The 26,572-nt window shown below is 42.3% G+C and overlaps 1 protein-coding gene across 1 annotated transcript in view; it reads left to right on the top strand.

The window, feature by feature from the left end:
* Positions 1 to 26,572, top strand: part of gabbr2 (gamma-aminobutyric acid (GABA) B receptor, 2) — a 146,039-nt gene that overhangs the window by 68,384 nt on the left and 51,083 nt on the right. Inside the window, exons 3-8 of the mRNA XM_084032891.1 lie at positions 7,288 to 7,458; positions 13,699 to 13,800; positions 18,336 to 18,401; positions 18,640 to 18,828; positions 19,744 to 19,986; positions 24,619 to 24,679. Coding sequence (XP_083889017.1) covers positions 7,288 to 7,458; positions 13,699 to 13,800; positions 18,336 to 18,401; positions 18,640 to 18,828; positions 19,744 to 19,986; positions 24,619 to 24,679 — 832 coding nt within the window. The remainder of the gene's footprint in view (positions 1 to 7,287; positions 7,459 to 13,698; positions 13,801 to 18,335; positions 18,402 to 18,639; positions 18,829 to 19,743; positions 19,987 to 24,618; positions 24,680 to 26,572) is intronic.

Genomic DNA, 26,572 nt, shown 5'->3' with positions numbered 1-26,572 from the left:
TAAACGGAACAAGGGGAACCTTAGAGGAGGCGTTGTGCATGTGGGTGAGATATCTGCGAGCAGCGGATTGAAATACCTGCGGCGAGTAAACGAGAGCCTCTGCCTCGCGCAGCAGCGATTCATCAGCGTGTGTGATTGAACGCTTGGGCGGGGGGGCAATTCTAACCCGGAACACGGCGCGGGAAAGGTTCAGCGCTCGCACCGTGCGGGTTTAGTGGCGAAGGTGCGTGTGCAATCAGCTGCTCAGACGAGGCCAATCCAAACATCAGGACCTCGTGCTGCATGTTTAAACACGTGTTAGGGTGCAGGTGAAAGGATTCAGGTGTGCAAATTATTTGCAGGACCAAAAGCAATGCATCTTTTTAATCCCATTAGACCTGCCATCAGACCATTCAAGTTCACCCTCGTTATCCAGTCTGACGTCAGTCCAGTCAGTGAAGCTTGTATCTGTAATATGAGGAAGGAAACAAGTCCGAGAGACGAGACCTGGGACGAAAAACCCCGGTCTAAACGATTGACCTGAGATAAGAGGGATGTGATGGGGTGTTTTGCAAGGCCAACAAGGTAAACAGAACATCACTCAGCCCATGTGTGGGTGCGTGTGTACATGACGTTAGCCATAACATGATTGACATGATTGAACCGGGGCTGCGGCGGGCCATAAGCTATTAGAGAGGAGGCGACCGCCACATCACTCACCTGTCTAGAGGCCAGTCAGTGGGCAGAGTATGTGATGATGTGTAGAGTCGTATCCTTCCACAGTACGATGCAGTGTCAGTCTCACTTTCACAGTTTCTATCACTATGTGTGAATTCTTCCATTCTGACTTTTTTTTCTCTTTTTTCCCCCTCTATACCTTTGATAGCGGTCACAGTGTGATTTGTTTTTTGTTTTAAACCTTCAGGAACAAGCATAATATTTGAATCCATAACCGACACAGATGCTCTACACTGTGCACCGCATATTTTCATTTATGGTCAACAACATACAAGTGAGCCTTAATAAATCAAACCGATTTAAGGAGCTAATGATGAAATGTTGCCGACATGCTGTTGCTTGTGTGTTTCATTCCTTCTGCAGAAGGCATGCCAACGACGACTACCGCTAATTGGGGTCAAAAAGGCCTCAGTTATTCTTCTGATGTCTATATACACTCATATCGTCTGTTTACCAGCGGCAGCTCAGCTTGCCTCCACTTCCTGGAGCTCAGCACTATATAGTGCAACACACTTAGACACATAGAAAATGAAAGACCAATACCTTTTTTAAGTGATTGTGATGCCCACCTTCAAGTCATACAGACTATATCTTTTTTTGGGTGGTTCGTGACATTTCATTCTGATTTTTTTTTTATCCATTCCTGTTGGATTTGTAGTGTAAATGTCAACTCGCCCAGTACTAAATGGACCTGAAGCGGCTTTGCTCTCTGTTTGCTATGAGAGCATCTGATCTCTCCTAGCAGTCAGCCCATGTAGCACTATACCCTCCATCACTCTCGCATACTAGAGCTAAATTGCGCTGGAGTGGAGCACTGGATTCTCTCCAATTAACCCCCAACTTTAAAATGAGACGAGATTATGTGTATGTCAGCATTGTTTCCCTATGCCGTGCAGCCCACACACACCAGCGTCACGATACATATACTATTCATTCTTCCCCTATTCCTCCACCATGTACCTGCAATATTCATCTCTTTCTCCCTCCCCCATCAAGCGCTAATGAGTTCTGGATGCGGTCGATGTGGGGTCCAAAGTTTTCTCCCTTACTGCCGCCTCTCCAGCTGGGTGCTCCCACGGTGCACCAAATGCCTCTCTTGAATATTGAATAAACCCCAGGACCACCTCCATGCTTCCTGATCAACAGCACCACTATTACCCGGCTATTCTGTGCACAGGGTCTCGGGGCTCCTTCAAGATGGATGGGCTTTGAGTCTGTTGTGTTGTGGGCGAAAGGTAGAGATAATAGGCAGGGGTGGGTTGAGAGTTTGAAGTCGTTACCGATACTATCTCTTGCAATTATGAAATCCTTTCTTTCGGCTTTATAAGTGGCTGAAGTTGGCTCAGAGCACCTCGAGAGTGTGTTATTCTGCGATGCATCCAATAAAAATGGGACACTCAGCTCACTTGAATGCAGGAGTGTAAAATTCATTGTGGCCTCGGATTACCCCTCAAAAATATTGCCTCTATTGTTATTGCCATTATGAGGAGTTCATTGAAACCTTCTTATCTTTTTGTTGGGATCAATAATGGGAATTTGAGGGGGGCTCAATAATGAATTTGTTCCAGAAAACTGGAAAAGGTCAGAAAACAATAGCTACACTTTACACTTTAAATTTATTAAACTTTGTTAGGAAGGCATTTGTTTTAAGTGGAAAGCAGTGTTTACTACGTTTTATGGGTTGTCAGTGAGTTATTGAAATGCTTTCCAACAAAACAAAACATTGATATTTGTACCAATATACTTGATAAAAGAATGACGGCTTGTTTTTTGTACAGTACTTTTAGCCATTGGATAAGTCGTGAACATCAATTTTACCTTAACTGGAACCATTCGGAAGAATTATTATAGAATAAAACCTCTTTTCCTCTGTTTACTCTCCGCGTGAGGCATAGTTTATATGTTTTGTGTTTGGAATGCATTGGTGTTTCAGATGAGTCTGTGAGGTAACACCTTTGCCAGGAGGTGATATTTACCTACCGATTTTTTTTTATCAAGCCCCTCCATGATAGCCACTTCATTATTCAAAGGCCAACCACACAATTAGCAGCAGCAGATCCTATTGCGAAGCAGTCCCGCTAGGACCAATCAATGCTATTAGATCCGTCAATGTGATTAGACACACTCTTGCATCTTCCTTATTCCTCCTTCAAACTACTTTCACTGGGAAAGGTTGTACGGCTTGTTGCCTTTAATGTAAGCACCATCGAGTCAATCCCATGCCAGATCATGCACCTCTATTGCAGGAAATATAAACAAAGGGACATTTTGCAGTGAATATTTGTAAAACTTGGAGTTTTTGGCTGCAGCAATCATCTGTGGCTGTGTTGCAAATGCAACAATTTACAATCAATTTACCAAGCTCATTTTAGCTGTATGGCTCCATGGATGGCAATATTGCCTAGTCCACATTTTGCTCCAGCTATTGGATGGATCACCATGACATTTTGGTTCCCAGATGATGAATCCTTTATTGACTTTGACGATCCCCTGACATTTCCTGTAGCACCACCATGAGTTGACACTTCTGCTTTGGATGAAATGTTTGGCAGAGTCTTTCATGTTCTCCTCAGGATAAGTTGTGATCCCCTGGTTATACATGTAGAAATTTTAGTTCAGCATTTAGCTCTAAGCACAGCTGTGTCAAAGTATAACCTCACAGAGTACTACGATTGTAGCACATGTTGGTTGTTACCTATCAAGCTACTGTCAGTACGAGCATGGAAGCCGGGCGGACGTCTGGCACTGAACAAACCAAGTCACTTAATAAGCCTGGTGTTGGCATCTCCAAGACTATCCGGGATCTAATCATGAGGCTGATCAGTCAAAGGCAAAGTACTGCTGCTGGCTGAATGTCAGCTCAGGACAGCTCCGCAATCAGCTCGCTTCCGTACAATCCTTAAATGAGTCAGTTAGAGACCTTAGAAGTTTCAAACTTAATCCATTCACTCAGTGTCACTGCAATCTGATACGCGAACCCCTTATTCACTTGTTGTTACCTGGTGAATCAGCACTTAACATCGCACCTTGCTGTCTCACTCTGTACCTGTGATTTTCTATTCTTGTCCCTGTCTCTCACTTTTATTTTCCTCCATGCATAAATACCAATTGTGACTTGGGTATATATATAAGCCCAAGAAGAGCAGCAGCAAAGCTTTTGTAGTCTTCAAATAGAAAGTGATAAGCGGCTGTGTGCACAGAGCGTCTGTATGCACCATGAGATTCACCTCGGGAGTGGGGGGGGGGATCCTCGGCCGTTTCACGAGAGCCTCGTTGACCTTGTGTTGCGCTGAGAGGGAGAAGCTACCCTGAGCCCATCGCGGCGGTTTTAATTACAACAGGAAAAGAAAGGCTGCTGTAGTGTGTGTTTATCTGCACCCGTGTGGATCTGTGGCGAGGAGAGCGCGTCAAGGCATGTGATCTGTGTGTACGTGCACACTGCATGTGAATCTGACAGTGGTGTAGAGCTCCCTACCAAAGACCATCCAATTTGGGCTGGCCCTCTTTAAAACCCTCTTACATAAGCCACTACTCTCAGATGTGTGATATCATGGAACTATTTTTGGCCCATCCTCTGAAAAAGCTGTTCAGAGTTAGATAAAGAATAACCTATTATTTAAATAATACATAGGAGCTCCCTCTCACAGTGACTGTCTTAGTACACCGTCCTCACAAAATTGTGCCAAAGCTTGCCCTTTAGACTTTGACTTGTTTGAGATGTTGTAAAAGAAAACCATGCAGTCTATTTCTGTAAACCTAAGCCCTTCACATCATCTGACCTGGATTCAGTATACAAACAAGACAAGAGATCTTTGTCACTGTCCTAGATTTTTTTGCCCTGACATCAAACAGACGGAGAGATTCTGCATTTTCTGTTTTCCATGGTTCATATTGATCCACAGCGACCAATTCATCTTGAGTTTGATGAATAAAATACATTAGATCCGGTTATGGCCTTTACTCACACCGATGTGATGGCCTCCTGTTCATGGAACTAGAAGGGTCACCGCATGATGGATTTTTACCTGCAAGAGTAAAGAAATGAAAAATTGATTACTCACTGTGCCTTGATGTTTTTCATTGGATTTCTTTTCAGTATGTGAACATTACCAGCTGAACCAGTAAGTTTTCTCTGTCATTCCTCCAAAAATAAATCAGATTTAATTGCTCCTCGAGAAAACCAAACGGTAGCATCTGCACTCCAGTACAGTTTTAAGTTCAGCATGTTTGCTGGTCAATATTTCTTTCTGTGGTTTATCTGAGATTCTCAGTTGAGCATCTCCTACAAACCAGCCAGGCAAACCTAAAACACCCAAGGGGGGGAAAGGGGATAATACGCCTGTGGGGCTTCCTTTGACCACAAAGTCTCTTCCCAGTGCAGTCGTGAGAGGACTGGAGCAATCAATTTGGTTTTACAAGATCACTAGCTTTTATTACGGAACCGTAGAAGCATCTCCCAGTGTGGATGTAGCAAACAGCCTTAGCTAAACGGAGATTAAGGCAACGCTGGAAAGACCCTTGAAGCCCTCTAAGGCTGGTGGGTGATTTTGGATTTAGCAGTGGTAGCAAGATAAAGGCCTTTCTTCCTGCTTAATTGATGTCTGTAATCCATGTGTTGTTTTAAAAGCCTGTCTCGTTGATGTGTGAACACAAACCCCCCAGTGGGTCTGTGCAGAAAGTGGTGATTTAGAGGGCCAAACTGAGGGTTTCCCACTGATTGGCTGAGGACTTGTGGATTCAGGATGCACTTAAATGACTCAGCTGATGACATAAAGGCTGTTGAGGGTGTAAAAAAAAGAATCAGAAAGAGCACGCCTGATATTTTTGCCCATTCTTCTGCTAATATAAGCTTTAAACGGAGATTGCAGATTCTTTGATGATATTTTAAGTCACTTCTTCTCTCACATTTCTGTCATTCTAAGTCTCTCCGTTCAACCAGTCTTTCAGCAGTAATCAAGTCACAACGAGTGCACAATTATACCCGCAGTACTGTGATTAATGTCTAGAAATGGATTGAGGCTTAATGAGAAGATCACAGTCATCCCTAAAGTTAGGAGGTGCTTGAACTCCTCAAGGCTTTAGCACTTTTTAGGCAATCTGCTGGTGTACCTCTTGGTCTCAGTCAGAATTCTAATATCCTTGCGTTGATCGCTATCATGAATCACAAGTTGTGCTTAATCTCTACAAAGTATGTAATTAACCCTGCACTGATTCATATCGCTCATTATATTAGCAGAGATAGGACGTTGAAAATAGAGCACGGTGCCTTTATTATATCAGCTCGGCTGCTAGTGCCTAAATATTAAGTACCTTTTTATAGCTCTGAAAATTATAAACAAATGTCTCTTTGATAAAGACAATACTATGTCTGTGACTTTTAAAGAATACATCATGTAAAATGACTAAGAGGCTGTTTTTATAGCGCACATGTACTATGATGCTGCAAGTAAGTTATTTATGAAGCTATTCAAACTGAATATTGTATAATTCAAACAAAGTGGAAGATTTTTGTCTATTCCAGTGTGTGCTAGTTTTACATTGACTTGCAAATTGTAATATATGCGAAAATAAATTACAACCATTTTTGCCTGGTTGAGGCAAAAATGAGTAATATATGCTACCAAATGCAAGAGAAATAGCTCATTTTGGTTAAAGGTGGGTGGGTGAAAACTGCTGTTATAGATAAAACCAGAGTAAACTTTGCATTTCTAACCTCAAATATAGCTTTACACCATTGTACACATTCATGATCATGCTTGCACTATATTAATGGCTCCATAAATCTTCACTAGCCCCGTATCAGCGGAAGTCACACTCTCCAACCTCTCCAACTATATTGCATTCAGTGAAGGTTTATGCTTGCTGCATCATATTTAGTTCATTAGCGTGTTAATGCTCTGGAAAAATACTTAAAAAGTTTGCCTTTCAAAGTTTGGTTCACCCTCCCTTTTTTTTTTAACATGAATTGATGTGCCGGAAATTTGCTTAGGTTGCAGCGGTGAACTGAGTAATGGCAAAACGTGTGTAAAAAGGGCTATTAGTGTGTGAGGTTCAGCGCGTTTTATTCTCAGGTGTGCGCTGAGGAATGTGATTCAAACAGTTTGCATAGGAAGGACAGGAATGCTTTTAACTACCCTGAAATGAATCGTATTGATAAGCTTTTTATTTTTGCCATCAAAAACACACATACACACACACACACACACACACACACACACACACACACACACACACACAGGCACAGCACGAAGCCAGCTTGAAAGGTCATGCGTAGGGGGTCATCAATTCCTGCCAATATGAACAGATCTATTTAGAGTTACTCTTTGAAGAAGCTATCTGGCTGACATTTGAAGTAATTTGAAGGAGTTGATTTGTTCAAAGCCTTAGACTATGAATGAGTGTGTTTATCGCTGCCTTGCTGCTGTGGTTGAATCCCCCCAATGACTGAAGCCACTGACCAGAGCAACGGCTCACCTGAGATTTGTGATCCCGTGCTTTCGGGTTCAGTAACACTGTACTTCACAGTCAAACCCAAAGCTCACTGCGTTTTCCTCTCTTTTCTCCTTCCAGCTGTCCTTTGCAGCAACAACTCCGGTCCTGGGGGACAAGAAAAAGTACCCCAACTTCTTCCGCACGGTCCCGTCGGACAACGCCGTGAACCCAGCCGTGGTGAAGTTCCTCAACTTCTACAACTGGAGCCGTGTGGGGACCCTCACACAGGATGTGCAGAGGTTCTCAGAGGTCAGTGTTCCTTCTTCATTCTTTCAAGTGGATCCGTAAACTTTTGGAAACCTGACGTTGTGTTGGTGATCTGTTACGGACATCACACACAGGAATGAGAGCTGCTTTTGATGTCTTCTAAAGAACTCCAGGCAATGAGATTACTCTCCATCAGAAAGCACTGTGACCCCTGCTGCACCATAATTAGTTACCGAATTACATCTGCGATTTTAAATCGGTCTCAAAAGAGATCTCTATGGATAATTGTTTCTTCAAAAGAATAACATAAATTGTAGATTGATAGTTGCACAGTAAGAGTAGCCTTAATTGCACTTCTCCCTGTATATTTCTTCATTGTGCATAAATACTGTGTTTATAAAAAAAATACAAAATCCCACACTGGCTAGTGGACGTGAACATATTTATAAGTGCATTATGAAAGATTCAGAGCATTATTATGGTAGCAAACAACTATAAAGAGATAGTGAAGTAATGTTCTGCATGTTCTTGTCCATTTAAAAGACAATAGATATGCTCCCACTTCCATGTGTAGCATCTTTAATATCATGGCTTTTTATTATCCGTTTGCTACACAAATACCTGACAGTGAACAACGTCCGGTTGAAAGTCAGGGTCGTTTTTTACATTCCATTCATCCTTTTACCTCCAAGCTGTAGAAGTTAATGTCTCATTATTTTTAAACTGGGAATATATTCTCAGGCACTGGGATTTGTATCTTGTCATATCCAGATGCAGAGACTGGGAGTAGTATCAGGACTGAACAATGATTGGCTTTTTTTTATTTTAATCATCATTCAGATGATGCCAGCGTTATTTGAGTGGGTGGCAATCAATTCAATTCAAGCTATTCTCCTCCAGTCGACTGATTTAATCTTTCTCCACCCACGTGAAACTCTGTGGATGGATTTTCCATGATTCTGAGCAAATGTGGAGATTATCATTTTTTTTACTACACCTGGAGCTTAATCCTACCTCTTACACTATGGTTGATGTCTTTAGTAATACATGAAAAAATAATAATAATTTGCTGGCTGGCAATAAAGAAGAAATTTGTTTTTTCACCATTTTTTTGTCTGAGCAAGTAACAGAAATGATTGTTCAACATGTTGTTTTTGAGTTGGGTTGAACATATTGTCGTCGCTTGGATGACGACTCATGGTACAAAAATTATACCATGTCAGAGACAGAGGAGCTATCAGTTTTTTTGTTTTTTTTAAAGCCATGTCACAGGTACTGAAAACATGAAATTGAGAAACATTGGGTGCTCTTGCCTCGAGGCTGGGGTTGAAAACAATCTGCTCAGCAGCTGGGGGGCCGGGAGGTGGAGGTGGGGGTGTATATAAGAAGTCTCACTGCAAATCTCAGGGAGCCCAAATCCCTTTATCTCTCCCCTCCTGAAAGCGCCAAGGGGCTTAGGACAGGAGGGAGACGGGCGGCCCGATTCAATCAACCTGCCACAAGATTGGCCTCTAATCCTGATCTACAAATATGCAAGCATCGCTTCCACACTTCATGATTTCTACAATCCTCCGTCAAGGTGGAGCACGGCGGGTTTTGGTGCATTGGGAAATCACGGTAGCATGTGGAAAGACTAACGGTTGATCCAATGTGCTGAATGTTGTTTGACTACTGTTAGAATAGAGAACAATAATAACAATAGAGTGCAATATGAGTCTATTTCTTACCCTTCTTATACAGATTGTTCCATTTAAAGATAAGTCCGGTTTATTTCAATCCGGTGTATTCTCCATAAATGTGGCTATTGTGGCTCTATGGTCTGAAACAGACATCATGGATAAATGCATAGGAATCTACAGCAGTGCTGTTACTCGGGGAAAAGGGGTTAATGTTATGTAAAGTTGTTAGGGCTTGTTAGAGAGTCAGTGTTATGCACACACACCCACACACACACACAAACACACACACACACAGGATAAGGTGTCTTCTGGGACTGCAACCTGTAAGCGAAAGCCAGCACGTTACTTCTATTTTTAGAAACCATCGAACACACACACACCAAGGTGGGACACACACACACACACACACAGTCATCAACATTATTGAGATTGCCCGACAACAGGGCTCGCCCAGGAACAGAGCAGCGATCATCTGCCAGTCAGGTGACAGACCTGAGAACAGGATTAGGACTCTGTTTAATTACACTACGTCCCACTGATAAATTGAGCAGAAGTTACTCTCTTAGCAGCCGTTCATCTCAGGTCCTTTTTTTTAACGAAATCTTGGTTTGTTAGTTTTCTTCAGTCGTCAGCTGCTGTTCATTACAAATAATAATGACTCATTCATGCCATTGTGCAAGTTCTTGAGAGGAAACCGTAGATTTATACAAACAATGTTGGCTGTACAAGTACATCCACATTATCAAAGTGTAGGTCAACACGTACAAAGCTCAGACAGACAGATGGGATGATTAAAAGCACCTGTTAACGCTTTAGCGTCTATGTGTGACACTAATAAACACACACACGCAGTCACACCCGTATCTGCAAAGGGATTTTATGCCGGTAAACTGGCATGCTTGTGAATGATGTGTTCCTTATTTGAGGTTAGACCACCGAAGTCTGTTTCCATCACAGTGTCATACTGGTACCATCTGAATCATCCCATCTCCTCACTTACTCTGAATCAGGGCACTCGCTTCCCATCTGTCTGTTGCCTGAAGGATGTGATTATTATTTTACGTATTTGTTGGCTTGCTAATGTAAAGCTTAGTAATTGTTTGTGGGTTTGTTTTGGAGAGCGCATCAGCTTTGAATGGAATCAGCGCACACACTTTAATCTTGAGATCGTGCTTAACAAGGTCTGATTGCTGAGGTTCAAATCTAACAAAAATATTGAAGCTGAAACATTCATCAATCAACAGAAAATTAGTTAGCAAGTATTTTTGGTGACTGATTATTCATTTAGATAATTTATCAAGCGAAAATATAAGACATTCCCTATTTGTAGCTCCTCTAATTTGACTTTCTTTTATGTGATACAGTCATAAACTAATTATGTTTTAGACCAGAGATCTTCAACAGAGGGTCTGTGACCCCAAGGGGGTCCGCAGAGGTACTGCAGGGGGTCCCCGAAATTATTTGATCCCAAACATTTACTTCCAAAAATTTCAATTTGTCCAAAAATACACCTTAACATGAATACAACCTATATTAAGCAAGTATAAATCTTCCCGTTTGCTTAATATGATGTTAAGGAATGGTGATGTAAAAATGCCAAAATAGAATTAAAATATGATTCTGTCAACAATTATTATTTTAATGGCTTAGCATTGTATACATACATCATTACAAAGTACTGTTACACATGACACTGCTGCACTACTCATTATTATTGACTCGGTTTAATAAGGGAAACAATTTTATATGTAATAGGGGGTCCCTCCACCGGATCACTATAAGCCTTGGGGGTCCTTGGCCTGAAAACGCCCAAGACTTCTGTTTTAGACTATTGGTCAGACTAGACCCCTTAGTTCTGCAAATACATATAATATGGTGCTGATGTCATTTCTAGTGGATGTGTACTTACATATTTGTGTGTGTGTGTGTGTGTGTGTGTGTGTGTGTGTGTGTGTGTGTGTGTGTGTGTGCACGCATGCCCAGTAGTGCAGTAGGATTATTTCTCCTGTGTTTGCTGTGGGGGATTCCCAGGCTGCCCAGACAATGGAGGACGCAGGAAAAGCTGCTCACTTCTTTTCCTCCCCTTCCATCCCTCCATCCATCCACTCCCCCCCCCCCCCCCCCCCCCCCCTCTCCCCTCCACCCCCCCTTACTAATACACTCAGTCCACCAGAACACAGATGCATTTGTCCTTTTCCCTCTCAGTGGAGGAAATGCCCAAGCTTTTTGTAGAGGTGAATGGCTTCGCATGTTTGTGTGTCTGCATATCATCATGTCTTTACAGGTCGTTCCGTTCACCCGTGTGCTCGCTTCGACACGCCTCCTCAAACGCCAAACTAACCTGCCGCAATCCCTCCTATTGCCCAAGCTAGTTTCCTCTTAGCATTGCAGCAGCCAGCCCCTTTTAGATGAATGCTCAACACAACTTTGTAGCTTGTCCTAACCCACCGCACCAATTGTTCCTCAAGAGCAAAACCTGGTTGTATTGATCCACTCTGGCCTTCCTGTTGTTTCAGCTCAGTGAGCAGTACATCGGTTTGTACAGGAGTGAGTGATGTACCGAGTGATTTAGAGCTCCCTCCGCGTACCAGGGGGAGGAGGCTATTATGACAGAAGACATTTAGAGACATGAGGGAAATAAAGTTGCGGTACTTCACTTCCATTGATTCGATGGCAGCAATCTTCCGGTTGATTACACAAAATAGTTGTACGGACAAATTTGAACAGTAGCAATGGCAACAGTAGTGATGGCGGAATTAGTGCCAGTGGTAGCAGTCATGCTTTCATATCCCCAGGACGCATACCTGCTGTAACTGTGTTCACACCACTTTGATGTGCTGTAGCACCGGAATCCATCTTTTGAATATGAAACACTCACCACCTCTAGGCTCGGGAGATGGAAGCATATTGTTTCTTTTTTTTTAAAATATAGTTTAAATGTTCACGGCACAAATCCAGTATACAAATGTCCATAGAAAATGTTAATGTACTAATAATTATGTTGCCCTTCATCTCTCTCTGAAGGTTTACTGGGAGTATACGCTGCAGGAATGGTTTGAATAATCTGTGTTCTGATGCTTTTAATTATAATATTATATTCAAGCTCATCCAACCCTCAGTTCTGTTTCAATAAGGAAACTACAAACACATTTCAAACTTAACATGTGTCAGTCAACAGTGTTTCTGTGTATAAAAGCCTTTTTGTTATGTTCCATCTATTCCCAAGGCAGTTCCCAATATGTATTTAAAGCAATATAGGGGGGAAAAAGCAGATAATTGCACAATTACAGACAAATGTAGGGCAAACACAGAGCGCCTTCGTCTGCAAGCTGGTACTTGTTGTCTCTGCCAACTGAACTCGGCATGCCCACATGAGCACACACCCTCTCTGATGTCTCAACATGGCCCTCGATGCCAAGCGTTTCGGGTGGAAGGTTGAGAGGCCGATGGCTGCAGGGCATCGCTGGAGGACATCAGAAAGATTTGGCAGGGAGAGGGGATGAGATGTCAGCAGTAAGCCTCAGCATATAAACTGTAGGTCTCTCTCACAGCAGATGTTTTGACTTGTTAAACATATAGGTGCTGTATGCCAGGTCCCTGATATAGTGCATGCTGGCTCAGTGGCATGCCTTCCTGTAACAGAGCCGTCATCGATGCTATCAGTTACACCTGTGTTTTCCCTACTATGACAAGTCAAAATGTCTGGTGGGGAAAAACATTTTTTTTCTCTCAAATGTTTAGCTCTGCAGAGAGAAACCAGAGGGATTAATCATAGTGTGTGTGTGTGTGTGTGTGTGTGTGTGTGTGTGTGTGTGTGTGTGTGTGTGTGTGTGTGTGTGTGTGTGTGTGTGTGTGTGTGTGTGTGTGTGTGTGTGTGTGTGAGGGGTGGGAGAGAAAGCGAGAGGCAGTGTGATAAACCACCTCAAGCTTTGCCATCACTGTGGGGTATCTGCTCCGTTCTCCTCCTGCTCTGATCCCATTACCCACAATTCCACTGAATCAATACATCAAAGCCGACACACAGCTGCCGCAGATACGTTTATACGACCGCACATATGTCTGCTCCTTGTCAATGTCTTGGGCAACCAGTTGAGATAATTCAAAGCATGCAGTTGTGCTTTCTTGTGTCATTATGCCAAGAAACACGCGTGACTCACAGACGCACGTTGGACATTGAGGATGTTACGACTCCACGTGGAACGGAGTGAGTTGAATCAGAATGATGATGGGTTTGATGTCTTCAGTAGCCGCCGTGTCTGTCCTGCTGTGAACACAACATGAAATAGCCTGCGTCTATCCATCTGTATTGCTTTATACATGTATACTTTATGTACATTGTGTACAGATGTATGGGAAACTGTCAGCACTATATTGTGCAAAGTCTTGTTTGATAAATCAAACATTTGGAGCATACTGTATTTGCTTTTCCTACAACCTAGTGTTGTGTTTCTTGGATATTTTTTATTATAATTCATCAATGGATTCAGAGATTCATACCAGAACTAAGAATGGTTTGCTCTGTTGGATGGTAAATAAAAAGAACATATTTTCTAGTAAATAAACTTCTTTTTTCCTTCCTCTGTCCCCTCGCCTTCTCTTCCAGGTGAGGAACGATCTAACTAGTGAGCTGGAGAAAGCAGACATTCAGATTGCTGATACAGAAAGTTTCTCTAACGACCCGTGTGTCAATGTCAAGAAGCTCAAGGTAAGTGATCCTGCCTGAACTGTTCTGTATAAGTATGGTTATAAAATGAATGAAATAAAGAAATACTATAATACTGTAATAATAATAAAGAGAATAGATAAAAAAAGTGGAATGATTCAAGGTCATTTTTATGCAGATCTAACATATGATGAGAGTCACAATGTTAAGTTATTATTTCTTTACTACTTCTGTTTGTCTATGACTTGATGCCTTCCAAAGTCAACCCTGAACAATTATAGATTTATGTAAGATTCCTGGAGGCTTACAAAGGACACTATATTGGCAGGTACACATACATGCATGCAGCATTTCTTATTCTCTTTTTATATTCGGCTTGTATATCGACACACCATTTACTTCTGGTTTTAACATGCATGGTCGAGCAGAATCGCTTTGATGAAGCAGAAATCCCTGAAATGAAGATGTAAATGCAGTCAAATTTGATGGCTGAATTATTCAAACTAACACAGTGAGCTTATAGTCAATGGAAGTAAATCAAACACATGAGCAAGTGGCTGGTGAGCTTAACTAGCAGTTTAAGTGTAAAGTATAAATACCCTTTTTTGATAGGAAGTCACATAGCACAGTGAGGTTGGATGGGAGGAGAGAGGGGTGGAAGACATGCAGGTTGAAGGCAGGTTGAGGCGTAGAGAAGGAGCGGGAAGATAAGCTGTCTTTCCGAAAAATATATATGTAACTGTAAATGTTGAGGGCTGACATTTTAAGCCGACACCATTCCTTCCTTGATCGACTCTAAATATTCAAATCGCAGCGTCGCCTCGAAAGCCTTTCAGAGCGTTCGGAAGTGGGGAGGCGGGGGAAGGGGTGGGTGGGGGCAGTTTGCCGTCTCCCCGACAGCTACGTAACGCGATGAGGTAGACGGTGACACAGATTCGGTTGTGAAGGCTGCTCCTTTTTTTTTGGTCCACTGTTGTGTGTGATTGTGTGTGCAAGGGGGAGGGTGGGGGGGGTGGATAAGGGGGCCATGGCGTCACTGTGTGAGCCACAAATAGAGCACTTACATCTGCGATCCAGCTGGAATATTCACACAGCAGACAGGCATTTCTGCTGCGAGTCATCAAGGCAGCCATTTACATTTCTCCATCGCTCACTTCTCCTTTTTTTTTCCATCTTCGTCTCTCCAACTCTTTCCTGTGTTTGTTACCGGATGGGCTGACAACCAGAGCAGGACTTTTTAACATATTTCTTTTTGAGACTGAAGGCCAATTTAGGGAGCTCGCAGTCCACTTGAGAGAAAAACATCCTGAAATCTAAATTAAGTCCAAATCACTTTATTATTTATCATGATTGAATTATTCATCGTGCATTCAGAACTCTTACCCCTCAGATATGACGTAGAAAGGGTTCATTTCTTTTTAAACTTTTTTATTTTTGCCTCACTGATTCAGTGCTTTTTGCATGACAACGGCCCTCCTTACCTTCGTATAATGGTTGATATGTAGAAGCCAAAGTTTAACCTCTTCATTTCTACATTATCCAAATTTCTCGTTTTAGATATGTGAATGTTTTTGGTGATACAAGCAACCACACAGCCTCTCTAACCAATAGGTTGATCATGATTATAAACATATTACATAATGATAGAATCCCAGTTGTAAACACGGCTTTTCTTCAATATGTAATGATTTTGAATGCATTGTTTTGTGAACCTAAAAACACAGAGGACAAGACAAATGGTTTGCACTGATATTATCAATTTTAACTTAGTCCGTTTCACATGGTTTCTCATCGATAATATCATCATAACCGCTGCTGCTGTTGTCTATAATCTGCAGTGGTTTTTTCTCTTTTCAAATTGATGAAGCACCACTGTTTGTCCAAATCCAAAAATAGCAACACGGACCAGCAAGAGTCTCACACTGTGAAAACAGAACACGCAGTCCTCCTCACACCAGAGTCTAGGTCCGAGTCTCCAGCGGATTCCACGCTGTTTTTGAGTCTGTTTAAGGTTAAGCTCAGATGTTGTGTTGCATATTATTATGGCAACTTGTTTTTTGAAGGCCTGTCAATTCCAGTCCAGATAATAATGCCACATCTGTGGTTAATAACATTTAATGCTCACCTAGGATCAATTAGTGATCCAACCCACACACACAGATCTGTCCTGCAAGTGCACTTGATCACGTCTGCTGCACAGCAATCTTCCCAAACAGACGGGGGGATGGTTTAGTGCATAGAAGCAACACATTGCCCAGTCTACAAATCACGTCTTCTGCAAGCCCATAAAAAACAGGCCATCATTAGTCCTGTGTGTGTGTGTGTGTGTGTGTGTGTATGTATGTGTGTGTGTCTGTGCCTAATAAGCCTTAACAGTGCCTGATTGGGCTTATGAGGAACAATATTACGCAAGTCATTATCACATATAAATCATCATAATAAAGTTACAAACACTCCTGTCACTGATAAAACAGTCATGGCTGCCCTTAACGCAACCCTCTTTTGAAAGCAATTATTGTTATGGTTATATAAAAGCACGAGCTATGAGGGTAATTTGGAGGCCCCGTAATGACCCAGTCCTTCTGTAATGGATGAACACAACAGTCACTCGCACCCTCACCCACGACTACAGAGTCTTTTCAAGGTTTTGCCAGGCAGGCCAGAATTTATAATGCTGCTGTGGTCCTTGGCCGTAGCCGAAGCCATTATTATTGGTGTTATTGAGTAGTCACTTCACACACACACACACACACACACACACACACACACACACACACACACACACACACACACACACACACACACACACACACACACACACACAGGGGCGTCATACAAAAGACCCCTTTACATGTCCCAGCATGCCGTCTGGCTTTAATGAGAAACAACCAGAGACACCTTTTTGATTTAGCTGCTTTGACTTTCTGATAGCTCTCATTGTCCTCCTGTGTGTGTGTGTGTGTGTGTGTGTGTGTGTGTGTGTGTGTGTGTGTGTGTGTGTGTGTGTGTGTGTGTGTGTGTGTGTGTGTGTGTGTGTGTGTGTGTGTGCCTGCCTGTTTGTCCCATATGCAATGCCAGAACCTATATAGATGATTTTGTGAGGGCAGGGCAGTACATTAGCATCTATCAGACAGTCAGGCAGACATTTATCCATCTATTTATCTATCATCATATATTTAACTCATCTAAATCAATCAAATTCCTCTATTAATCTGTCCAGTACGTCCAATCTATTTAGAGGGATAACTACAATGTTTGGCTGTTGGGTAGCTCCTTGTGTGTCTAATCGCCTCGAGGAGTTGGAATTAAGATGACAGCGATTGGTTGCCCCCGTTGATCTGTGGATGCATGACATATGGTAGGGATTGCCTGAGGGAAGAGGACTTCATGAACTGTATTCATAATAGTTTCTCATTATTCAGAATACAGAATACAGGCAGGACACCGTACAGTAGGTTCACCCCGAAATAACAGCTGGTGTGTTCATCTCTCCGTTGTTTCTTCTTCGACTGTAATACCTGTTTGTCAGAGGGTTCTCTTTCATAATTACATTTCAAAAAAGGCCACTTAAAGGCTTCTTCGTTGTTTGTAATATATAGCATTTTCACCTCAACAACAAAAGACTGAACTGAACACTTGAGACCTGCATGTAGCACTTAAAATACATGACGTTGCCATAGAAACCACACTCGATATTAAGTACTGTATGTTTCCCCTGAAGACTGAGAATCTTATTACAAGACAACTGTTGGTGACAAATGCCAAAATTATAATGTAGGTGCTAAATTCAATTCTATATTTATTATATAAAAACATATTTCCCTGGATTTGATATCTGTCTGAGTCCAGGCTGAATAAAGGCCTTATGATTCACTTTTCTCCATTCAACACACATCACCTCCATCTTTGTTGACCCTGTGCAAATTATTCACACCTGTGTCGGTGTTATTGGATTGGATTTGTGTGCGTTTGTCAGTATGCGCTTGTGTGCAGGCCTCTGCTTGTGTTTGTACAGTACATAAGCATATGCAGATTACTAGATTACTTTTCTTAGCCCCCGAGCCGGATCTTTTTTTGCCCACCATGAGACATGCTGCACTTCCACCCGGAGCAACCTGAATTATTTACAGAGTTGATCACCAGACCATGTGCTCTAAACCTCCATTGTACTGAATATATGTGCTGGTTGGCAAAGGAAGTATTTCAGAGCAACACGACCGATTCTATGTCTATTCGTTAAGGGATGTTGCAGAATGTTGAGAAAAGGGAACAGATGTGATTTTGCCTAAAGGCTGCATTGAGTGCAGTCAGTGTAGAGGTGTAGTTCCAGGGTAACACAAGGACACGTTCCACTGATTTTCCTGAAATGCTTACCTGGTCTGTAAAGCATTAAGAGTTAATTAAAGAGTGTAATGAACACTGTAATGTACGATGTCAGCGATGCAATTTAATCTTGATTATATAAACATGCCATGTCACATAATGCACATTACACACTGTGGAGGTATTTTATGATTACTGTAACATTTTGTGAGCAAGCGATTAATGTCTTATTCTTATTCTTTCTTTTTTCACAGGACAACGATGTGAGAATCATCATTGGCCAGTTTGATGAGAACCTGGCGTCCAAAGTCTTCTGCTGCGTAAGTCTTCAGCCAAGTTATACCGATAAATGTTTTGTTTGGTGTACAACTGGTTCAGTGATTGGGGTGGCATGATATGGCGTACATCATTTGGGTTCATGCTTCATGTTTAAGCATTCTTTAAGCTAAGTTTCTACTAGATCCAGTCTCTCATGCTCAGGCTTCGTATGTCACACTGTATCTCCTGCTGTTTAAATTTCCTCGACCTCCAGTTTTTTTCTTTTCTACCCCCTCCCAGGCGTATAACCTGAACATGTTTGGCAGTAAATACCAGTGGATTATCCCCGGCTGGTACCAGGGCAACTGGTGGGAGCAGGCCAACAGCACCAACTGCACAACCAAGAAGCTGCTCACGGCAATGGAGGGGTACATCAGTGTGGATTTTGAGCCGCTCAGCGCTCGCCACACCCAGGGCATCTCTGGCAGGGTGAGTGACACCCACTGGTGTACTTACAGTAGCAAAAAGATGAATGCTATGTATTGAAAGTAGAGTGTTCAATATGGCAGCCAATGAAGAAACATTTTGGTTCAGTCTTGTTGAAGGTCTTCACTTCACTTAATGTTTGTTTCCTATTTTTAGATCACTGCTTACTCATCTTTTGTACTTTTTAAAAATGTTATTGTCATTGATCTCAACAGTCCTGTCGCTGCAACTTGAAGCTTTTCTGTGGCGTATAATATAATATGTGGAGACACAAGAACTTTCTCCACAAAAAGACTCAGTGGATCCATGTTTTATAATAGAGATCTTAACCAAAATCAATCATCGGATTTATTTTTCATACTGCATTACCCGGTACGGTAGGATAGATTCTCAAACAGCCTTTCCAGTAACTTTCAGGGTTCCCATTGCTGGGAAATCTGGAACAGATGAGCACTTTTGCAGACATAGAAATTTAGTGAAAAGGTAAATATTTATCCTTGAAAATGATTTCCTATTTAACTGAGAATGAGCTACTACGAAGGCCATCTGCCAGAATCCCCCCAAAATGGATAATATTGTCATCTGAAAGGACTAAGCAACGTTCAGGGTCATATTAATGTTCAAATGGTAGTTTATGCACCAGAGTATTTCTGAAAAATCAGCTCTCGATTATGTTGTGAAAATGCTGGTAACACATCCCCAAGTGACATGGTAGCACATGAGTGGATGACATTACACCATTTCTCTTTTTTTTCTCAACTTATTTATGTGTGTTGTTATTATAATCATGGAAAAGACCCATAAAGTGATCTTAAAAAAGAGAACCCTGCCGTGCACTTCAAATTGTGTGGGAAATAATCCACACGATAAAAGGAGGATTTTCTCATTTTGATCTTCTCTGTTTTACCTCTCTGTCAGACCCCTAAAGAGTACGAGAGGGAATACAGCCAAGAGCTTCAGCAGAAAGGTGTCGAGGCCAGCAAGTTTCACGGCTTTGCCTACGATGGGATCTGGGTCATTGCTAGAACCTTTACTCGAGTGATGGAGCTGCTCCGGGTGAAACAACGGCAGAACACGTACCATAACTTTACCGTGGATGACCGTGAAGTGGGGAAAATGGTGCTGGACGTCATGAACGAGACCAACTTCTTGGGTGTTACAGTAAGTCATGCATGTTTTATACAATACGTTTTGTTTTTTATTTTAAATATAACATGCTGGAATTTAAAAATTGCATTGAACCATCAGAGCAGCCATTGTCGACACTTATTTGGCGTGTGCTAACACCCGGATACTCACATACTGTATATTTACATGTGCATGTAGGAAAAATGGTTTTGTTAATATAAGAAGATACATAGGGAGAGAGTAAGAAAGACACCCATACATACAGTACATATAAAATACAAAATATATGCATATAAACTATAACTGTTCTGTGTTTTCTACAGTATGGAGTAGGCAAAAATCTGAAAAACACATTGAATAAAACTGCTCTGTAAGACTGGAAGCTTGTTTGCAGAGAAGGTTACTTAGCCCTCTTTGTCTCTGGATGAAGCCTAAAGTGGTGTCATTTGGTGCTGCCGACTCACTCCAATGCATTCAAGATTGATCCTGGTGGCTACGAGCACTATGAGTGCATTTGTGTGTGTGTGTGTGTGTGTGTGTGTGTGTGTGTGTGTGTGTGTGTGTGTGTGTCACTTCCTATTGAGCTGTTAGAGGATATCGCCTGTTCCCGTGTAAAAGGCCACTCTATTATTTGAGGATGCCATGCTGCTCCCAGCCCAGACAGCACAGCACATAATTCATATCACATTATATAACTGTGATTACAAATAATAAAAAAAATGCAAGTGAGGATAAAAGTGAGAAAGATTGCCTAAACCAGAAAGTTACAGATGTAAAGGCTGATAGATGGAAGTCAAGGTGGTATGCAAAAGAGAAATGGATGTAGATAATAAGGCAGTGATAATAATATGGTGTGCATTGACGGAGCAAGAGAGAAGGAACAAGAGAGGAAAAAAGCCTCGGAGAAAATCAGTACGGGCTACTGACTTGTGTTATTGTGGGGTCCCTTGGGGCCAGCGCCCCCTGAGATACATAAATGTGTTCTGCAGCATTCTACCAAATCTTCTGGGTTGTCATTCCTCACCCCTCTACTCTCACCTCTCTCAGCACAGACCCACTCAGGGCTGCTGATCAGGAACAGGCTGACATTGAGTCTTTCCTCAGAGACTCGGGGAAGAAAAGCAGTGCAAGAATATTGATGGCCATGTAGCATTTTATTCACTTTTTACTCCAGGCACGCAAATGGATGATGAAGTCCTGTTAGGTTGTTTGGAAAAGGCTAGCAGTCTTATTCTCTCCAGTCCTTTCCTATTAGTATTGACTCCTATCGATCCCACATAGCAGCCATCAGTGGTGGAAGAAGTGCTTTGTTGTAGTGAATGTACTAGTGACGCCACGGTGTATAAATACTTCATTACAAGTAAAAGTCCTGCATTCACATTTTTAATAAGGAAGTGAGTGTACTCTGAATGTAGCAAATTCAAGTAAGTGATGTATTTGTACATTACTTTAGATGTAGGGGGTTTACAGTTTACATTACAATATGATTGTTTAGTTTTACAGCAAAAGCTAATGGTACATGGATACAACAGTAAATGGACAGTAAAGCTGCATCCTCTTGTTTTGCTGATGTCCTAAAGAGGGAGAAAAAGAATAGTTTAACCAGCTAAAATCTCTTAATAATAACGTTTTTATTTTGACACCCTCAATCCTCAATGGAATGAAAGCAATTTGAGGAAGAATATTGTACATGTGGTCAACAATTATGTTGTTTAAAGACAGCAGCATTGCAAAAATAATTAAATGCATCTTTGCGCCAAAAGCTGCTATAGGTTGACTATTATAGAACATGAAATGAGATCAAAAGGGTTTCCTGCACACTTAGCACATAGAAACTCCACCCACGCACCACGAACAAAGACATAGGAGGGCAAATTCCTTCCATGCTGCATGCATCTTTTATGCTACTTTCATTTTTAGATTGCAAAACTCACTGGATTTGCTTCTGACTCATACTGGGTTTCCAATAAGTTACTCCATGTGCAGTGAAATGGTAAACGTCCCCTTTATTATTATTTTTTTCATCGCTGCATGTTCGCTCGATCATACCCCGACATGAGCCTCATGTCTTTCCTGATGTCACGATTTTACGCCGTGTGTTTGCCGCGTTAACGTGCAGGTCTCGTGGGACCAAATCGTGTCCACTCTGCACTGATGTCAGTCCTGCTGCTGAATCTGTGGCAGCAGCAGCAGGAGAGTGATCATGGACGGCTCCACGGTATCGATCTGCTTTCTGTCAGAAAGAAGAAGGCTGACATTAGCTAGAGGAGGCTTTCAGGGTGCAGTTATCTGCTCGAACCATAGGGTGACGTACACTGGGATGCACCAGGGAGGGCTGCATGGCACACACTGGGATTGGAGATGACAAGTGTGTGGGTAAAATATAATATATATATTTTTTTTAAATCCATGTTCAGTGGTCATTGCATTGGTATCAGTGTCTTTCTGGGTAATGGTGAATAGAACAAGCCGAGGCTTCGGATCACCTCAAATAGACCCACTGAGGTGGAACAGAGGGGGATGTTTATGTACATCTGTTTGTCTCTGTTAATGTGTGTGTATGTGTGTCAGCTCTCAGACCCCGAGAGCCCAAGAGGATGTCACACCTGCAGCCCACAGGCTGACATCTTCTTTGACCCCAGCACACCTGTCACTGACAGTATTCTCACCTCCACACGACGTGAGACCCGGCTACCTCTGCCGTCTCGCCTCAGAAAGACACACACACACACACACACACACACGCCTAGGCACAGAGATTGCTCCATCAGCCAACATTGTGACTCAGGTCTGAACAGCCTTTGAATACTAGACGGGGGACACCTGTCTAGGTCAATATACTCCAGTGAGGTTGCCTGAGCTGCAGAGGAGCATAATACCTTGTGGAAAGAGGGGCTTTACAGTGGCCTCTTTGAATATTGGTCAAAGGAGGTTAATTTAATGTAGCAGAGGCATGTACTACCAATTAAGAATGTCAGAGTCAGTGCCTCTGCATATGTTTGATATACTTTGCATTTCCAACCAAACCGTGTATACACTCGAGAGAACAAATTGGGGGGCTGTTAAAATAACCGCACGTCAAGGTTTGTGTTAGCTCCACTTTGGCTGATGCGAAGAGCAATTACGGCGCAGAAGCTAATGCACAGTGAAAGCGTGAGGGTGCAGCTACGAAACCTGGATATGTACAATCAGCTAGTACGAGTTCAAGTCATTTTCAACCCACATTGTCTGACCCTGTTTACGCACCGCACTTATCTGAATGCACCTCCCTACGTACACTACAGGCATGATAGCACAGCCTGTTGTAGGAAAGGGCGTTGTGTGTGACGAAAGGAACTTGTTAGCGTTGACAAGTCCGATTGACACCCGGGTGCAAAATTGTTAGTATCTGTTGTACGTCGCCGTGGGTAACAGCGACACAGGAGACCCCGTGTCTCAGGAGCAGCTTCGCTCCGCTCACACAGGATGCATCATCAGGGACACGTGCGTGTCCGTGAGCATAATGCGGCGACTTATTGGGTGCATATACGTTTGACGTGCTTGCACGCGGCGCACGCTCAGACACACATCAAAGATGCCACACAAAGACAGGGATTCAAACAGAGGGGTGGGATCCTGCTTCGCTACTTCAAAGCTTGCCAGCTTTTTGAGAAAAAAAAAATTGGCTCCCCAGCTTCCTTCCTCATATTCCCCCCTCAGCTGTCTTTTCATCAGCTAATGCAAATGCTCTCTCTGTCTGTCTATCTATCTATCTATCTATCTATCTATCTATCTATCTATCTATCTATCTATCTATCTATCTATCTATCTATCTATCTATCTATCTGTCTGTCTGTCTGTCTGTCTGTCTGTCTGTCCATTCTCACCGTCTTTGCTAGCCAGCCAGTGATACGTGAACCCAGTTAAATGTGTAATTAAGGAGCCCTGTTAACAGATGGTGGGCTGAATTAATTGAACGGACTTGGTAGATGAAGAGAGTGAGAGACAGATAAAGACACAGAGGGAGGGAGGAAATAGAACAAGAGAAGAAAAAAAAAGACTGACGATATATACGCAAGAGATAAGGCAACCAAATTGATTTGAATATTTCTTACAATATTGCAGCAAAGGTAAATGGTTGAACTAATACTTTTGTCTATCTTTTGCCGGACATTGCCAGGCTTGAAATTGTTTGTCTTGTTCCTGTGGAGTTTCGAATCAAACACGTTGTCTTTTTAAGGATGGTTGTTTGACCGATAAACACCTTCTTGGTGAGAAATGAGTATTGAGTAATAAAATGTCAGGTGAAATCTACAGCTACGTGCACTAACCACTACACACTTTTCTGTGTAGCTTTGTACCAATGCTACGTGAGCAAACGGTTCAATCAGGCGGCCTCGCTGCCCTGATGTTGTTCCTAATATATTAACAAGTAAATTGGCCCAAAGATAATTTTGTTTACCTCCTCTAAACAGATCAATTTTGGCCACTTCTAATCAAATGAGATGCAGTGTGTGCAGGAGCCGAGACTCTGCCCTTTGCCTGCTAAGGCTCTTGAATGCAGATAGCACTGTGCATAACTTTAGTTGCTTATGCTCCATCTTCTCCAGCAGAATAGAATGTATTAACCTCCAATATGTGCACTTAAATATAGATACGATATGTTTTGTTTTCCCTTCTTTTTAGGGCCAAGTCATGTTTCGGAACGGAGAGAGGATGGGGACGATCAAATTCAACCAGTTTCAAGGTATGTGTTTGCATGGTCATATGTGTATACTGTTTGCAAACCTGCAACTCTATTTATTTTGAATGGAAAACATTGTTTCCAAGCATCAAGAACTTTGTTTTTCCTTCCACACTTGCTCGTGACGTGATGCCACTGAGTTGAAGTTAGAATGAGTTCCACAGTTTGTTTGAATTCCAACTACGGGACGTCAGTGTTCAATAAAACCTGCAACTGTTTCAGGATTACCGCAGTTTTTGGAAGGCCTCCGAGCCAGAAGGCTGCCACGGTTGATACACCCAGTACCCATAATGGATCCCGACCAATAGGGCTTAGGAAAAGCTTGCAGCAGAGTCGTACAGGATTCACGGGAAGGGGGAGGTTGAAGGATTTAACAGTTTTGAAGTCAGAAGCTTTGTACTCACATTTATCTCATTAGTTGTTTTTCTAGAGAGGATAGTCATTACTCGCATGACTGCAAGGGTTGTTTGTCAGAAAAAAACATAAAACATTTCAGCCTTTTCGCTTTTGAGAGGAAAATCCCCACAAGCCTTTCTGCGTGGAATTGCATGTCCTCTCTTTGTCTGTGTGGGTGCAGGTTAGGTGAATCTAAAAATGTAAAGTGTAAGGCCCAATGGTGCTTGATCTCCTCTGCGGTGGCATTGACGTTGTGTGCATGGAAACATGCTCTCTGTCCTCCATCCTGAGGTTGCTATTGAGCCAGCAGGGCCGCCTGAGCGGGAGAATAACCCCCAGATTGCATCTTGATGCAGGGGGATTCCCAGCTCCCAGGCTCCCCAGACTGTATGTGGCACACTGCATGGGCTGTTCAGTCCTCTCCGCCTATCTTATCTTCCCCACTGCAGAGGGGCTCCATCCCTCCGGCTGCATCCATCACACCCTGTGTGTGTGTGTGTGTGTGTGTGTGTGTGTGTGTGTGTGTGTGAGATATAGAGCAGTGAGTGAGTGCTTGTGCACATGCCGGTGTGTGCACCTGTTGGTGACAGCAGGTTCGACAAAGAAGGACTACATATGATTTGTAGTAGTTAAAATCTTTTCTGTTCCACGAAGACAAAATGAATACAGTAAGTAAATCTGTAGTAGTTGTGGTGTCATTTTATTGGGAAGACAAAACCAACTGAACACAATCAACCATCGGGCTAGTAGGTGCCTGTCCCACCTCCACATTGGATAGTATTTGTACACACTATGTCCTGTGTTTTTTTTTTTACTGTAGATATAAGGAGCCATATTAAATACATTAGGTCCAACTGACACAGGTGCTAATATTCAGGCTGTGGAAGAATTTAGAATTAGACGATAAAAAAAAAGAATAAAGTTATTCTGTGGCTTTTTCCTTGACCTCAGAAAAGACAACCGCAGTGTTAAGAAAGTCCAACTGCACTTCCACCAGACTACGGATGTATTTTTAAAGCAACTTTATTTATATCAAATAGAAAATACAATGACGAGAGAGAAAGAAAGAGAGAGAATAAGTTGTTTGAGGAGGTGGCAGCTCTGGATAAGAAAGCAAAGTAAATGTTATCATGACTGAAGGGTAGGGCTTGATTTATTTTTGAGATTCTGAGAAAGGATTATACAAATGTCTTACCCTCATACCTTATCGCCAGTCATCTGTGTCTTTCCTTTTTTTCCAAGTTGCTCTCTCTCTCCTCCTTAAACTGGTGTCTCCATCGCACATTTCCCTCAACCAAATCCTCCCCTTATGTTAGAGCCATCTCTCACTATTTTCTTAGCTTTTATTATATCTCCTCCATCCCTCCTTAACCTTCACTCCGTCACTCCTTCCTCACTTGTCAGGGATTGTGAATTTGTCACCCTTTTGACACACTGAGAGCCAGAGCCGGGTGGAGAGGAGAGGAGGGACGGCCCCAGCTTGAATATTTCAAAAGGCAG

The sequence above is a fragment of the Eutrigla gurnardus genome (assembly GCF_963514095.1).
Source record: "Eutrigla gurnardus genome assembly, chromosome: 17".
Taxonomy (NCBI): domain Eukaryota; kingdom Metazoa; phylum Chordata; class Actinopteri; order Perciformes; family Triglidae; genus Eutrigla; species Eutrigla gurnardus.
The sequence above is the reverse complement of the archived record's forward strand: the minus strand, read 5'-3'. Positions and strand labels throughout refer to the sequence as shown.